This window comes from Sminthopsis crassicaudata, chromosome 3 (assembly GCF_048593235.1).
Source record: "Sminthopsis crassicaudata isolate SCR6 chromosome 3, ASM4859323v1, whole genome shotgun sequence".
NCBI lineage: Eukaryota > Metazoa > Chordata > Mammalia > Dasyuromorphia > Dasyuridae > Sminthopsis > Sminthopsis crassicaudata.
Window position 1 is genome coordinate 362,199,216 of NC_133619.1, and position 17,976 is coordinate 362,217,191.

Here is a 17,976-nt window from a genome sequence, read left to right on the forward strand (position 1 = left end):
ATGCCCCATTTTTAGGAGAATGATATCATTAAATGCTGGGATTTTGTGTAAGACAACAGCATGGAATAACTGAGAACACTGTACAATTTCTTAGATGAAATGCGATCTACTTTCTTGCTCCTTATTCAGTTCTGTGTCCATCTGGCATGAACATAACAAGAGATGTATGCTGAGAGATTTTTTTTTGTTTGCATGGTATAGTCTGGGAAAAAATATTTTTCTTCCATTTAGTTTTTTTTGGTGAAGATGATAAGTCTAATCTCAGTGTGAGCACTGATTTCATTAAGAAGGGCTTATCTTATTTCGGGACTATTGTCATCTGCAAACAAGAAAATCTGGAATACCTCATCATCTTAGAAAAATCCCTCTTCCCACTAGTAATTTTTGCTGGATATCCTCTGAAGTAACACTAAGCAGTTTTGGAAAACATGGGTCGTTTTTGTTTTACGCCTCATTTGATATTGTAGTCTAAGATGAGCTTTAACATATGCATGGGATGTATAGTATTGAATTACTTTTAAAACTATTTTCTTCTAAAGGGTGAAATGTCTCTCTCCCCTCCCTCCTACATTCAACAAACAATAAATGCAGTGGAATTTCATACTTTCTATATCTTTCAGTCAACTGTAAATTTTGAATCAAAAGAAAACTGTGATCTGCTGCATCTCTCTGTTCTTTTCTCACATTTTTCATCAAGTATTAGGCAGGTAGGTGATACAGTAGATAAGGCACAGGTCCTAGAGTGAGGAAGAACAAATTCAAATGCAGCCTCAGGCACTAGGAGCTGTGTAATCCTGGGCAAATTACTAAACCCTAGTCTGCCTCAGCTTCCTCAATTATAAAACAGGGATAATTGCACCTACTTGCCAGGGTTACTGTAAAATTTAAATGAGATAATATTTGTAAAGTGCTATGAAAAGTGCTAAATAGGTACTTAATAAGTTCTTCCTTCCTTTGCTCATCCTTTTCCTCCTTCCTTCCTCCCTCTTTTTCTTTCTCCCTCCCTCCCTCCCTTCCTTCCTCTATGTGCAGATTATTTTCTTATACATTCTAAAGAAGATATCTTGACCAGTAATTAATAGAAGCAAAGGAGGGCTCATTTTACAACAGTTGACATTCTCTCAGTTGTGTCCCGCCTTTTAAAATGCCATTTATGATTTTTTTTATTAAATATTTTCTACTCTTTGAGATAGCTTGCAAATAGGTCTTTCAATACTTCCAAAACTGTGTTACCTCCAGGGCATATTTCTTTTATGTCTCCTCTTTTTTTTTTTTTTTTTTTTAATTTCATTTTCTTAACCAACATTTCTAGTTCCTTGTGTAATACACCAGAGATTGAAAAGTTTGGAGCCTAATTGTGTTTTTCTTAAACATTGATTAAGAAAAAAATTTCTAAGTTCTTTTTTTTTTTCCTCCCACTCCTCTCCCACCTATTGAGAAGGGAAGCAAGATGCTGGTCTTAAATGTGATGGTTTCACTGTCATGGGTTATGGGAAGGGTTGCTATAAAACCACTGGCAAATGTGCTCCATTTTCCATATATTTATTGCACTGATACACAGCCCATTAGATATCCTTAAGAGGTTAGGATGAGTAATAGGTTCAGTTGGTTCATGGATTGTTGAACAGGAGAAAAAGGGAACAATTTGAGCAGCAGCAGGTGAAGACTTAAAAGAAATGACTCAAATGGCACTTAGAATGGGAGAATCAGGAAAACTATAAGGGATTTCTAAGGAAAAGGTCTAGAAAACAAAATTTTTTCAAAGTACAAAAGCATTCTTAATTTCTAGTTAGTTCTGTTTGCTTAAAAACTCAAAAGATTTTGTATAGATAATTTCTGGTAACAAATTTAAAACATTCTAATGAGGTAAAATCCCTAAATAATTTAAGATATCTTAGTTACACTATATGATAGCAAAAGGAAAAATATGCCTATGAAGACCATTAGTTTTACCGTGCATTTATGTGGCTTCTCGCCAGTGTGCCTGCGCATGTGTACCACCAACATATACTGAGCCTTGAATGGCTTCTGCTCCCGGGTACAGTCCTGCCAGCGACAGACAAACTCTTTCTTCTCTCCATGAATATGGTCGTTGTTAATGTGCTGCAAGAAATAAGGAAGAGGATTAAGATGACTCAAATCCAGTCCAATAAATTTTTTTTGACAAGTTAGAATGATGGGTTGAATAATAAGATGAAGTTTAATAGGGATAAATTTCAAGTCCTACACTTGTGCTTAAAACAACTCATTAGTTGTACTCATTAAATGCATCAGTTCATGGAGAAAAGACCAGGATATTTTAAAGTACTGTAAACTAAAAATGAATCACAGGATAATATTACAGCCATAAAAGGAACAAGTTTTTACCTTAAACTAAATTATGAGCAGCATATCAAAACCCAAACCGAAACAAAAATCAAAAAAGATAAGTTTTATTGTTTGCATTTAAAAAGGTTCAAGAGACATAATTTCTGGGTGATTTAATAATTTTATTATTAATGTATTATTACATAATAATAATAATATATATATACTATTATACATTATGTATGTATACTAATAAAAGAATAGGTCTTTTGGCTATCTCTCTTAAACCAAAGATCCTTTATGGTGGTGGACTCCCAGTTTATATGCCCTTTAAAGAGTAGGTATTCTTGGGAGTGGCAATCAACTCTAATAATTAATGATAGAATAAATATTACAATGAAGGATAGGTTATATAACAATGAAGGAGTATGTGATTTGGGTCACCCAAATCTTGGTCAAAAAGACATCAATTTCCATATAATCTGTCTTACAAAAGGGAGAATCAACACTTTCTAGACTATTCTGAGTAAACCTAGTGAGCAGAAATGCATCTATTAGCCCAAACTTAGAATTTATTTTACTGTCTTTGATTAGGCATTAGCTATCCTGGCTAGGTAAATGTTTTAGAAAGATTTCTCACACTGATTGATTTCTGGATAAGAAAGTTGAAAAGGGGAAAAACATTGGTCCTAATATAATAATTAGTTATTCAATTCAAGAGAGAAATAATAATTTCTAACAATTATCTTCTATTTTAGTTGGTACTCTGTTCATTTCTAGGGACTGCATTTCTAGAGATAAACTGGCACAGGTCCAAGAGATGGTGACTAGGCTGATTTGAGCATCTGAGACTATATCACACAAAGTTTAGATGAAAGAATGAGGATATTTATTACATAAGAGAACACTTGGGGAAATAATAGCTATCTTTATCAGGAGAGCTGTTATGTGTTAAAGGAATTAGATTTTTTTTTCTTTTGCTTAGCTCCAGACAGCAGAACAAAGAGCAATGGATAGAAGTTATATGGAGACTGATTCAGAGTTGACATAAGAGACAGTGTCCAGATAATAAAAAAAATACCCCAGAAGAGGATGGACTCTTTCTGTAGTTCACCATCACTATTAATATTTAAAGGAAATCTAGATTATTACTGGTTAAGAAAGTGAGGAGGTGTCTCTGAGATCCCTTTCACCTTGAATGTGCTATAATTCATATAGATAAACATTGATTGATTGAATGAATTAATAAGTGTTTGTGGTGCACCATTTGTGCACTTATCATCTATATAGCCTGTGTCAAAGTCTTTCTTAGAAGGGGAAAAAGAAGCTCCTTTTCACTCAATATCTGGGATTCAGATTAGGAAAATATCATCCCCAACATGATTTCCTATACTTGCTGATGCATGACATATCACTGCCCAAGCTTTCTATCATTGTTTAAAATCTTTTATCCCTAGAAAAAGACCAAATTATAAACCCCCAACCAAAAATTAAACTCGAAATACAAAAATTAAAAGGAGAAATCAATAAAATTGAAAGTAAAAAAACTATTGAATTAATAAATAAAACCAAGAGTTGGTTTTATGAAAAAGCCAATAAAATAGATAAACCTTTGGTAAATTTGATCAAAAAAAAGAAAGAGGAAAATCAAATTGATAGTCTTACAAATGAAAAGGGGGATCTTTCCACCAATGAAGAGGAAATTAGAGAAATAATAAGGAGTTACTTTGCCCAACTTTATGCCAATAAATTTGATAACTTAAGTGAAATGGATGACTTCCTCCAAAAATATAGGCTCCCTAGATTAACAGAGGAGGAGATAAATTGCTTAAATAGTCCCATTTCAGAAAAAGAAATAGAACAAGCTATTAATCAACTCCCCAGGAAAAAATCCCCAGGGCCAGATGGATTCACATGTGAATTCTACCAAACATTTAAAGAACAATTAGCCCCAATGTTATATAAATTATTTGAAAAAATAGGGGATGAAGGAGTCCTACCAAATTCCTTTTATGACACAGACATGGTACTGATACCTAAACCTGGTAGATCGAAAACTGAGAAAGAAAATTATAGACCAATCTCCTTAATGAATATTGATGCTAAAATCTTAAATAAGATATTAGCAAAAAGACTTCAGAAAATCATCTCCAAGATAATACACTATGATCAAGTAGGATTTATTCCAGGAATGCAGGGCTGGTTTAATATTAGGAAAACTATTAATATAATTGACCATATTAATAATCAAATTAATAAGAACCATATGATCATCTCAATAGATGCAGAAAAAGCATTTGACAAAATCCAACATCCATTCCTACTAAAAACTCTTGAGAGTATAGGAATAAATGGATTATTCCTTAGAATAATCAGGAGTATATATTTAAGACCGTCAGTAAGCATAATATGCAATAGAAATAAACTGCAACCTTTCCCAGTAAGATCAGGAGTGAAACAAGGTTGCCCACTATCACCATTACTATTCAATATAGTACTAGAAACGCTAGCCTCGGCAATAAGAGCCGAGAAAGAGATTCAAGGAATTAGAGTAGGAAATGAGGAAATTAAACTATCACTTTTTGCAGATGACATGATGGTATACTTAGAGAACCCCAAAGACTCTGCTAAAAAGCTACTAGAAATAATTCAAAATTTCAGCAAAGTGGCAGGATACAAAATAAATCCACATAAATGCTCGGCATTTTTATATATCACTAACAAAATGCAACAGCAAGAGATACAAAGAGAAATTCCATTCCAAACAAATGTTGAGAGTATAAAATATTTGGGAATCCATCTACCAAAGAAAAGTCAGGAATTATATGAGAAAAATTACAAAACACTTGCCACAAAAATAAAATCTTTTATCCCTTTTCAAATAGATTCATTTCATTTCTCTGGGACTCAATTTCTTTAACTATAAAATAAAGGAGTTGGATCAGAAGTACCCACTCCTAGCTCCTCTGTTCTGTGATCCAATAGTCATTTCAAAGCCAAGATATACTCAACAGGAAAATCATAAAATACATGAATATCTACCCATGCTTCTTTGTTTTACTTTCTTTTTTCATTGTGTGATGAAAGGAAAACTGACTGGACATAAGAATACCTGGGTTTTCATCCCATTTATGGTCTTTACTCTTTGTGACTCACTTAAATTCTCCAATTTGTCATTCTTTTGATGGTTTTTCCTAGCTGTGTCCTACTCTTTGTGACACTATTTGGGATTTTCTTGGCAAAGATATTGGACTGATTTGCCATTTCTTTTCCAGCTCATTTTAGAGATGAGGAAACTGAGGCAAATAGAGTTAAGTGATTGCCCAGGGTTACAGAGTTGGCAAATATTGGAGGCCAAATTTGAACTTAGAAAGATGAGTCTTCCTGATTCCATGCCCAGCCCTCTATCTACCAAGCCACCTAGGTGCCCCTAAAATCTCTGGGTCTGATTTTTTAATAAATATTTCATATTTTATAATGTTTATAAATATTTTATAAGTTTATTTTGTAGGATGATATTAAGGAGACTAAATGAAATAAGATCTGTGAAAGCAATTCTCAAAAAGTAAAGCACTAAACCAAATTAAAGTATTATGGAACTTTTCTTCTCCCATCCCAGTTTTTGTCTTCTTTCTCCTCGTCTTCTAACTCCTTTATGTATTTTGAGGGAGTCTTACTCCATGTTGTTCTTCTCTCCTCTCCCCCCGCCCAAAAAAAACCTTCCTAATCTTTTAAAATTCTGCCTTTCTAGAGTTAATTTTTTTGTTTCCTATTTAAATATAAATCCCACTGGTAGGTCCACTGCCCAAGAGTGGTTAATGTGGACGAGTTTGTCAGATCCTTTGACCAGAACAAGTAGAGGAAAGATAAAAGAAAGGGAAGAAGAAGAGAGCAAGAGGAAGGCCTTGAGGCCATGGGTGGACTACTTTGGGGTAGTGGTAAAGGGAAGGGTAAGGGTGCAGAACAGGGAGATTGGGACCCTGACGACAGACTTAGTCAGCTTCATAATTTTGCCACAGACTTACACAACTGAGATGTAAGAAAAGAGAGAAACATGCTGGCACTGTTGTACCTCTTGCAACAACATTCTGTGATTTTTCTTCCTTGGTGATGAGAGTGGTGTCATTGCCACAGTAAATTCCTTTTCCTATTCCCACTTCCTATATCCATTGATAGATGTACATACCACCAGAAGCCTCACACTGAAAGTTTATTCTTCTGTCATATAAATAATGTTTCTGCTTTCTCATTTTGAATGAACAATTTATTCATTTAGTATAATAATTCTGGGAAGCAATTTGGAATTAAGCAAAATAAAATGATTAAACATCAATATCCTTTGACTCAGAGATTCCACTACTAGGAAGGTGTATATATATATATATATATCCCAAAGAGGTTACTGATAAAAAAAAAAGAAAGGCCTAATATACTAAATTATTTATTGCAGCATTTTTTGGTGACATCAAAGAACTGGAAACAAAACAGATGCACATTCACTGGGAAATGAATAGCTAAACTGAAGTATACGAATATGATGGCATATTGTTCTATAAAAAATGACAAATATGTTGAGTACAGAAAAAAGAAGCAAGGAAAGACATAGACACTGATACAAGTTGAATTAAGCAGAGGCAAGTAAATACATACACAGGGACTACAACAATGTAAATCAAGAGAACAATAATCACAAACAACAAATTAATGTTGCAAAATTACAAGAATAAGCTTTGTCCCAAATAAGAGCTATTAAAACACATCTCTCCCCACTCCTTTGCTGATGTTGGGGGAAGGGTTTCCTAGATGTGGAACACTGCACATGTCAGATTTGGTTTTGATGTATTGATTCATTTTGCTGTTTGTTTTTTCCTCTTTCTCTTAAAAAAATTATTTGTATATGAGATGCTTCACTGGGAAATGGCATGGAGAAAGTTTTGTGGGAAATTTGTGCAATTTAAAAACAAAAGATATTAAAAATTTATATTTAAAAAGAAGCTTATTTCTTCATTAAGATGGGGCTTGAGTTGTCAACTCTATAATGCTTAGATAATAATGATAATAGCTAACATTTATATAATGCTTTAAGGTTTACAAAGTGCTTTATATAGATTGTCTAATTATATTGTTTTGAAATTAAGGAACACTGAATTTTTGGCTTTCTAAAATCCTTTCTGCCTCATTCTTCTCTCTCCTGCCTCTCTCCTCCCCCTTTATAGTTTCTTCTGCCTGTCCCTTGTGTCTCCCTTCCCCCACTTTTCTCCCTTTTCTTTCCTCTTTCAGCCTTCCATCCTCTCCCTTCTGCCCTCCCCCTTCTACAACTTCTATAACTTTGCAACCCTGAGGATGAATGGAGGACCTGCCCACACTCAGAGCTCCATTATTACCCTACTGAAAGCATAGGCATTGAAAAGTATTATGGCTTCAGTGAAGAGGGAAAAAAAGCAATGAAAAGCAGCCTTGCTTTCTATGGTATAGGACTGAACTTCATGAATATGAATATGGGCATCCCTGGCAAGTGAAATCTACAACACTTTGAACTATGGCAGATAATCTCATCATATTAGCCCCACTTTCCATTTTTAAAGCCTTTCAAATGATAAAAATGCTTCTTGACAACTTTAAACATTTTTTTCTTATTGGTTTACTTAGCAACAAATTGTTAATAATCTGCCCAGCGCCCATGCCTGTTTGCTATGTTTTTACTCTGAACTAAATCACGGTCCATTTTTGGAAGCAAAGAAAAATGCAGTTTTGCAAATGGGCCACCATGTTATCATGGAAAGGCTAATACCTGCCCATTAGTAAACCCTGGGGAATTCTGGAGGTCTAGTCATATATCAGGAATGATAGTTCTCTCTTCCTTTTCCTCTCCATAGTCATTTAAAGGCTCTCTGGTGGAAAATTTCTTATATGAGGAACTAACCTCTAATTCTGATTATCTAAGGCTTTCTATTATTTTACTCTAGCTTATGCTTTTAGCTTTATTGGTTCACCAACAAACACTTATTAGGCACCTACTATGTGTCAGGCATTTATCTAGATACTAGGAATATACAGAGAAAAGCAATCCTTCAAGGTAAGCCCTTTCTATTCTCCCAACTCAGGTAGCATTTTCTTATAACTACATCTTGGCTGTTTGATCACATGGAATTGATTTCTGCTGACTTCTTCTATGTATTCAAATACCTATTCTTTAAAATGATCTAAAACTACCTTTTCCGTAAAGCTCTTTCCAACTACCCCAGCCAATAAGGTTCTTCTCTCTTTTCTCTTACTATTATCTACACTACCCATTGGATGATTATACTATGCATTCCTTATTGTTAATCTCAGGTACCTTATCTCTCTAACTATGCTTTATACTACCTGAGGGCAGAGACTGCATTTTATACTTCTGATTTCTCACAGTACCTGAAACATTGCCTTGTATGGGGCAAAAGCCCACTTACTATCTGTAGAAATATTAACCAAGTCTGTTTTCTATTTTCCCTTGAGACAGACCTACTTCTGAAGCATAAAAAGGTACCTTTATAAGTTAATGACACTGAGCTTAGGGAAAAAACCTAGAGCTAAAACACTTTAAAAACAGGGAGTATGGAGGAGCTGTCTATATCTCACTTGGATTTTTCTGCTGACTTCAATAATTTCAAAAGATTCCTTATTTCATCACTGTGGGTATATTCTCTACCAAATGCATATTACATCTCTTCTATACCTTAGGAGACAATACTGTAGGAACTGTTATAGTCCAAGAAAATCATTAGCTATTGGCCAATGTTCTGGGGATGATCTTCAAATTTGGCTAGGTTGCTCTGCAAATGATAGTGGGTCTCCCCCTACTCAAACATAACTCTGCTGACTAAACCCCCAAAATAGCTGTGATCAGATATGATGCCTTTGGAAAAATTTTAAGCCTGCATCTCTAAGTTTCAAGCCCTCCCATAGGGAGAAGGCAAGCAAATTCTAGAAAGAGGAAATTGAAAAGTTGGGGAATAGGGTTAGCTTTGAGAATGTATTTTAGGCAAAGAATAGAAAGTCTTACTTTATATAGCGGATAGGAAATCTACTGTACAAAAATGTAGGATAAACCCAAAATACATTTGATTTTCAAAAGTTTAGATATAATTTATAGGTATTTGATCCATAATTAATTAATCTTTCTTACATCTCCCAGGAGTGGAAAAGATGTCTTTACTGAGAAGTTTTAGTCTTCCTGTGCAAAATTTTCATGACGAAGTCTTTGTAAAAAAAAAAAAAAAAAAGTAAACAAGCTAGAGTTTTCATAAGAAGGGAAAGGAGAAAAAACAAAGGGAATGGATAATTTTGTGAAATCAGGAAAAACTTGGAAACTTAGCTATTTAATAGCTTTAAATTAATAGAATTAAAAGAATATTAATTACATCTTCTGGAAATGGTCTGGGGAGAACAGCCTAGTTTCTTCTAAGTGATAACAGAAACATTCTAAATGAATATTTCAATAAGAATCGCTTTAGCCCAAGATTCTTCAAAACCACACTTGCCTAATAATCATGATTAATTTCATTTCAAGAGGAATATCTATTCAAGAACTTATTGAGGTCTAAGTTTTGGGAGCCAGTGATGTTGAATAAGGTGTCATTTCAGAAGAGCGTTGTTTCTGCAGTATCTCACCAAAACGGAAAATCATTGAGGAAGGGAAAACCATTTTGGGCTTCATGTTCATCCATCCCCACAGCACTCCTATGGATAAAATAATCAAATCGGAGGCCAGATGCTGAATGCTTCCTTCATCCTGTGGCCTTCCTGGAAGCTCAATAGCATCAGGTGACTCAAATCTGTCATCTTCTAATGGCAGATGCTTTCCTGGGGATAAGACAGCCTCTCTCCCTGTTCCAATTATTCTGATACAAACATTCATACATGTGTGTACATGTATATGAAGGTAATTCTATCCCAGCCTGTCACTGAAAATGCTGCTAACATCATGAAATATGAATGTATCAATGTCTCCCCTCTGCAGACAAGTTCATCCCTGCCATGTCATATTGACTCCATGACATAATTCTTTTTTGCATATGTTGAAGTCCCTAGCTCAGACTGGTGCTGTCTGGAGCCTTCTGACAAAGAGCTGACCGGCTGTGGTCGTCCTGATTTATGCCAAGGGCCTTTCCATGCCATCACTTACATGGACAAGTTGCTCCTGGGTGTCGTATTCCTTCGCGCAGCCTTCCCAGTGACAGTTGGTCTCATAAATAACCTCAGGCTCTTGTTTGCATTCATCTTTATCCAAATCCTCTTTGAGGTCTGTCAGATGCTCCTAGGGGAGGGAGGTAAAAAACACATAAGTGAGCTTGTTTCACCTGGAGACATGAATAATGTTTGTGGAGATGACTTCATCAAGACTAGCTAGTCACCCTTGGTCCACAGCAGGAAAAGAAGGTGTTGACCTGGCCCTCTCTCTTTCCTATCTGGAATATGAAGGTGGGTGGGTGGAAGGATAGGGGATGCATTTTATAGAGTCACTGAACTGCAGAAGAGCCTCTCTGATCCTTATTCCCATTTTCATTTCAGAGTATTTTATATGTTAACACAAAAAGACAAGCAAAATATCAGAATGGATATGAAGCTGGCTTTGTAATGTACAGCATCTGGGCTAAATCAATCCTCTCTGATTTAGAATCTCCATGTTACTGTGGGTATCTTATTCCTCAGTATCCCTGGCTACTGCAATCCAGGAGTAATGTAGTTAACCCTTATAGTTAAGAAAACTAAATTTAACTCTGAGGTCCATTAACTTTGTTTTTCAATTGTAATTGCATTAGTACAATTGGTTATTATTCTGAGAAGGGATCTGTATTCTTTAATAGACTGCCAAAAGGGAATATGACCAAAAGAAAAGAAGAAAAATTAAGAACTCCTAATTTAAGATTGTAAATTACTGATTTTAAATTACTTTAAATTATTGATTTTAAGTTGCTATAAGTTATAATCTGCATTGGTAGTGGAAATTCTCATACTGAAAGTTCCCATTTAAGATTTAAGATTGTAAATTATTGATTTTAAGTTACTATAGTTACTGATTCTAAATTGCTATAAATTATCATCTGCATTGATAGTGGAAGTTCTCATAGTTAAAATTCCCAGTACTGACCAAGTGAATAAGTCTAACCTCCTTCAAAGGATGACATAACCTATAACTACAATTGTTTCTCTATATAGATATATGTAAATGCCAAACATGTATTATTCTGAGAACTCTGAAACACTCTAAAAAGTTCCAGCATCATAAGGATTTGTATACCTGCTCCAGCAAAGACTCATTTAAATAAGAAAAACAAGTCACTAAAAGCTAACAGTTTTACTCTATGGTTGGAGATGTTGTAATGTTATCACTAATTTTAACCATTTATAAGTTAGGGATTCTGGAAAAAGAAAAAAAGCCTAAGAAACTCTGGGCTAATTTTAAATGCTTTTCACAGTCACAATACTAAAGTCTACTTGGGTCTCCATGTATAATCTGGTATATTAGGCAGTTAGGCAACACAGTAGATAGAGTCCGGGGCCTGGACTCATGAGTTCAAAGATGATCTCAGCTGTGTGAACACTAGGTAAGTCACTTAATTTATGTCTTCCTTCTTCATTTATAAATTGGGGGATAATAATAGTACCTACTTCCCATTATTGTTGTGAGACTCAAATGAGATGGTATTTGTAAAGTACTTAGCAAACTTTAAAGTGTTATTATTAGTAATAAACTTAGAGATAGAAGGAGAGCTCCAATGTATTATGTTTCAATTCCATCTTTTACAGATGAGGAAATATTCACCCATGAAGGTGATGAGCTTATTATCCAGAGTTGTCTAAAGTCTGGTTAAATATCATGTTTCATTTAGCCTGCATAAGGACAAGTTTAATTGAGATTAGAGGATTGTTTTGCTTCAGAGGTAAGAAATGTATTAGCTTAGGAGGCATTATTATTTCTATCTTTGGTTAAGCTCCATGATAGTGGCAGGTTAAAAGGCTACTGGATTATGAAAAATAATCAGGCATGGAAAAATCAAGACACTTGACTAAAGTCACTAAATAAGTTGATATGAAAAGTTTTTCTTATCATTGATGACAAATTTTACTTTTCTTAGTAGAAAACTAGTTAGGAAAGAAGGGAAATATAAGATTGGTAGAGATGCAAGGTGGACTGTGTTCTTTAAATATCTTTTAAAAATTAATATGTCACTAGTAAAAAGAGAAAATAAATTTGTTTATTTATTGAAAAAACACAGTAGGAAAAAGGTTTTACATGACTCATATGTATAATGGGTATTATGTTGTTCATCAGTTCCCTGGGTGAGGGAGAAAGGGAGATTATGTGGAACTTAAAATTTTTAAAAAATGAATATCAAAGACAAATGAATCAACCACAAGTAAAAAATAGCATGGCTTACAAGTGCTTAAAATTTAGACAAGGGAAAGGTAGCCAACATTTTGTAGTCAATAGAACTGAGATGTCCAGTCTTATGGCTTAAAACTATACTGTGTTCTAGCCAAGGAAGCCACTCTTTTGGAGTTTGGACTATATAAAAAATCTTGTAAGTCCCCTCAAAGTCTGTGATTAATATATTTCTTTAAGATCCGTTAAGTACTTTACAAATGCTGTCTCATTTGAGATACCTAGGAGATAAGTGTTGTTACTATCTTCATTCTACAGTTTAAGAAACTGAGGCAGATAGGAGTTGTGGATTATAAGTACACAAGGGAGTAATAAGTTTCAAGGTAATTTTGAATGCTTGGAGGAATTGGGTAGAGAAATTGAGAGGCAAAGAGGGCACTTTTACACAAAGAGGGAATTGGTTATGATAAGTAAAGAACAAAAGGAAAACTGTGATGAGACTAAAAGATGGGGGCAGAAAAAATGTACCCCTGAGCTTTTCCCCACACCCAGTTATTTTTATTGTGATATTAATATTACAATATTATAGTCAATTGTCTCTGACCTTGCTATTTTAAATGTATAAGGAGGTTCCAATAAGGGGACTTCATCTTTCAGTGAAAACTGTCAACTGCTCTGCAGTGTATAATCTTGGATTGTTGCTTAGGGCATTCAGAGCTTAAATTGTTGGCAAAAGGTCACAAGTGCAGTATGTGTCAGAGGTGGGATCAGACTGGAATCTACTTTTTTCAGATTCTTTATTCAGCATACTATATACTATATTATCTCATATAAAAATTAATATTACTTTCCAAATCCCTAAGTAACTCTAAGAAATGAGGTATTAAAAACAAAATGTATATATTTTCCTTTTCCCTATTCTCTTCTTCCCTCTCCAAATTTAATGAAGTAAAAGGTCTGATTTTTGTGATACAAATACAAAAGAGAAAGTGTTGCTATTCTCTTTATAGAATAGAAAATTGATAATATAGCATCTAATGAAAATTCACTCGCCAGATGAATTCAAAGTGGCTGACATATGACAGCTGAAAGACTGTAATAAGCATGGAGTAATAATCGATGATGACAAGAGGTGTCTACTGGGGTGACCCAGGGGTTGGTGGATAGGTCTACTCCCTCTTATCTTTCTAATGAATGCTATGTGGATTGGGGTCAGGTAGAAGGTTGCAAATAATATGTTAATGAAACCTGCAGATGATGCAACACTGACTAATGTAAAAAAGGACTGACAAAAGCAATCCTGTGGACTTCAGAAGGCAAGGACCACAGGGGGGAAGAAAAGGCTCTTACCCCTAGAACAAAGGTTGGGTGTTGAGATGATGGAAAAGTTTGGTGGAAACAAAACTAAAAGGCATGATGAGAAGCAAATTAAAAGCAAAGGTGAAGTGTGTGTGCACATGTGGGAAATCTAGCAGCCTACAAGTGAATAGAAATCAATAATTCCCCTCTCTGTGGTCTGAGTCTGTTTGCTTGTCACTGATAGATAACAGGTTAACCATAAAAGAGCTGTCTGGTATGAAAAGGAAGAGCTAAAGGGAATAAAATTGGTGAAGCCATTCCAAGTCACAGCTCCAAGGAAAGAAGCAAGGACCTTTAGAGATTTTGTTTATTTTGTTTTTTATTTCTTAAAGCATAGTCCAATGGAGCTAAATATTTCTGTGGAATGGGAGGCAGAGAAGACAGAAGAGAGATCATTGGAGAAAGAAGCCCATTATGGACTTCAGTATTTAAACTATTCACTTTTGCTGATGCTATTCTTTCCTTCTAAAAATGTTACCTTCAAATGTCTCTCCTTAGCCAAGTCTTCCAAGGCCTCATTCAAGTATCACATTTTTTTTTTTTTTGTAGCCTTTACTAATCATTCCAGCCCACATTGCTCTCTTCCATTTCAATCCTCTCACTTTCTGTAACATTGCATTGGTACTTGGTAATATAGTGTTTTATGTTGCTACTATTCTGAATAGATTAGATAAGCAAGCTCTTCTAGGTCAGAGGCTGTATCTTATATTTATTTTGCAATCCGTCATAGCAAATATCCAGAGTCTCAAGCACAGCAGGTGCTCAATTTTTGGTCATTTAACTTAGAAGAAAGAGTCATGTGTTTTGCTTCTTCTTTTTTTTTAAGCCACACAATCTCTGGCATGGAGTGCTTTAAGTAAATTTTACTTATGTTATCCCACTTGATCATAGTTATTATACTTCAGAATCCTTGGTCTCTTTCCCTATATCCATTCATTCATCCACCCAACCACCCATTTTTCTATCCCCTTATATGCCATTCTTTTTCCACTGACAGGTCAAGTTTAAAAGTAAAGACACTGGAATCCTTTATGGCAGACTCACTGAGACATATGGTCACAGTTCCTTTCTATCAGTCAACTGCCATATATATATATATATATATATATATATATATATATATATATATATATATATATATATATATATATATATATATATATATATATATATATATATATATATATATATATATATATATATATATATATATATATGTAATCATAGAATCACCCTGGAGCCTAACATTCATTTTAATGTCTAGTTCCCATTATGAAGGCATATTTAAAGATGATTTTTCTTCACTTGCTTGAATAGCCATTAAATGAAGGAAGTAGCTATGTTAATTGACTATTTTTATTCTTATATGGTCTCTGATTGGAAATGTGATTTTGGATTTGCCTACAGTGTTAACAAAGGTGCATTTTCTCACTGGTCAAGAGGATACCTAAATGAAAATGATTCTAAACTTTTTAACTTTGTTTCAAAAAAAGATATTAAGACTGTTAGCAATGAGCTTTTCACCAAAGTTAGTCTTACAACACAGGCAGGATAGGCAGGTTGATGGGAAGGGTATTGTGGAACTTCAGATCTAGAAGAAACTTTTTAAAGTTACCTAATTCAATCCATCCCTAAGCAAGAATCTGTTTTACAAAACCCCCAACAAGTGGCCATCTAATTTCTGAAAATCTCCACTCATGGGAAGCAGTAGCAGGCACAAAGGAAATAAGAGTTGTTATCAGTTAGAATTCTCCAATTTCATCAAGGAAGTTATTGGAAGATGTTCAGGACCACATAAGTCAGGTAATTCCTTAGACAGAGACAGGAAGAAAAAAATATATATTTATACACACACACATATACATACATATATATACATACATATATATACATACATATATATGTATCTATAGATACATATATGTATATATATGTATATGTATGTGTATATATATATATATATATATATATATATATATATATATATATATATATATATATATATATATATATATTGCAGGAGAGCAGCTATTTGGTAGATTAGATAGAGGAGGGTCGTCCCTGAAAAGAATAAGTTACAATGCTAAAGAAGATCCTTGTTACCACATCTTCCCCATCCTGTTACCTTGAGTACTTTCTCTACTGATTTCTGAAATTGTTTTAGAGGGGGTAATAAGAATAGAACTTAACACCACTGAGTGGCTGAAGGTGGGGGGAGAAGGGGGAAAAAATCACAGAATAGAGAAAAAGGCACTTCTGAAAGCTAGATCTGCTTTTTTCACTCAAGCCAAGTGAGCTAGCTAGTTTCTGTCCAGAGCACTACAAGGAACTACCTCCTGCTCTCCAGGGACAGATGTTTTAAAAGCTTGTATTAAATTTAAAATGATCTTCAGATGACAACCAGAAAATGTTTTGCTTTTGGAATAGCCTCCTGGGAAAAGCATTTATTTGGGTTTTAAGAGGACAACTCCCAAATGAGATTAAATCCATAACTTCCACTGATTCCATTGGGATCAACAATGGAAGTTAAAGGCAGGATCTGACCACCCAGGATCTTATTTTGCCAAAATTCATTGGCTCACATTTAATGTTCAGTTTCTGCTTTCAAAAGGAAAGGATATTGAAATTAAAGTCTCTTTAGTGAGCATTGATTTTTTAAACAGAATGATAGAGAAAAATAAATCTTCTAAGATTCATTCCTGCTTAGTTCCTCAAAACAGACTGTTTTAGTCGGTGCATTCTTTCTAAAGTGTCATTATAAAGACAAATGCTGATATGTTAAAAAAAAAAAAAAAAAAAAAACCCAAAACCAGAAAAACTCACAAGAAAGTAGAAAGCAAGAAGTGTCATTATAAAGACAAAATGCTGATATGTTACAAAAAACAATACCAGAAAAATTGGCAAGAAAGCACTGGATCACTATTAAACCGAACTGGTGAGAGGAAAAAGCTCTAAGAGCTTCTTGCTCCAAAGTCTTTAGAAATGGGATCAATGCCCATATGTTTAGGATGACTTAAGTGCAAGCTGCCTGAGAAAATGACAAGATGACTTTCTAAAAATCCTCTATAGATTTTACTTTATGGATTTTCAAGAAAATTATAAATAAGTTTAATTATATTTTTTTAAATTCTGAAATGATAGGAAGTAGTTTATAGATTAAAATACAGTTTCAGGAAAGGATATTAATCCATCTAAAGATAGCAGAGAGAAATAGAAGCATTCAGGAACATGTGTTGAGTTTCCCTAATGCCTCAGTGTTAAAATTGTCCCTGGTTTGTTTGTTTGGGACCAAAAAAAAAGGAAATTTTTTTTAACTTTCTTTTTCTCTTTAAGCAAAAAGAGCACAAATTTGTCTTCAGAAGCAAAATTTTTACCTAGAACTAAACTCAAGCAAGAATTTGTCACATAAGTTATTGACAAATGCTTAAAATGAAAAGTGACCATTCCTTCTGAGTCCGAGCTTTTAGAAGATTAGATGACAGAGAAGGTTGGGGTTCAGGTCTCATTTTGATTGTATTTGGTTGGAAGGACCTGGGAATAGTAAGAAAAGTCCTGGTAAGGGTATGGCCCCAAGTTGGCTGGATGAATTTGTCAGGTTGTATGGTTTCTGATGTGTTTTGAGATTTCCCTCAGGAGACTTGCCTCCTTCCCCTAATCGTGCTGAGTCTAGCATGTTTATCTTTCACTGATACGCTATCTTCATCAATTTTGCCAGCCCCTCGATGATGGCCAGCCTCACTGCACCCATGCATCATGCTGAGACCCACTTTAGATTCCGTGAGGGAAGAGGAATTTGTCACAAACACCTCTGTTCGCCTGACAATAACACGGCCCAATATTTCATGAAAATGAAGTGCCCAGAGCACGCCTGATAGTTTACAGTTGTGATAAAGGATGGTCCAATGGATGCAATTGGCGGCAGAGTAGCTCTCTGTGGTAAAGGA

The 17,976-nt window shown here is 34.6% G+C and overlaps 1 protein-coding gene across 13 annotated transcripts in view; it reads right to left on the reverse strand.

The window, feature by feature from the left end:
- Positions 1 to 17,976, reverse strand: part of GLI2 (GLI family zinc finger 2) — a 401,511-nt gene that overhangs the window by 19,104 nt on the left and 364,431 nt on the right. For all 13 annotated transcript variants that reach the window (XM_074301788.1, XM_074301782.1, XM_074301783.1 and 10 more), the window contains 2 exons: positions 10,472 to 10,603; positions 1,954 to 2,103 (listed from right to left, as the gene is read on the reverse strand). In XM_074301788.1, coding sequence (XP_074157889.1) covers positions 1,954 to 2,103; positions 10,472 to 10,603 — 282 coding nt within the window. The remainder of the gene's footprint in view (positions 1 to 1,953; positions 2,104 to 10,471; positions 10,604 to 17,976) is intronic.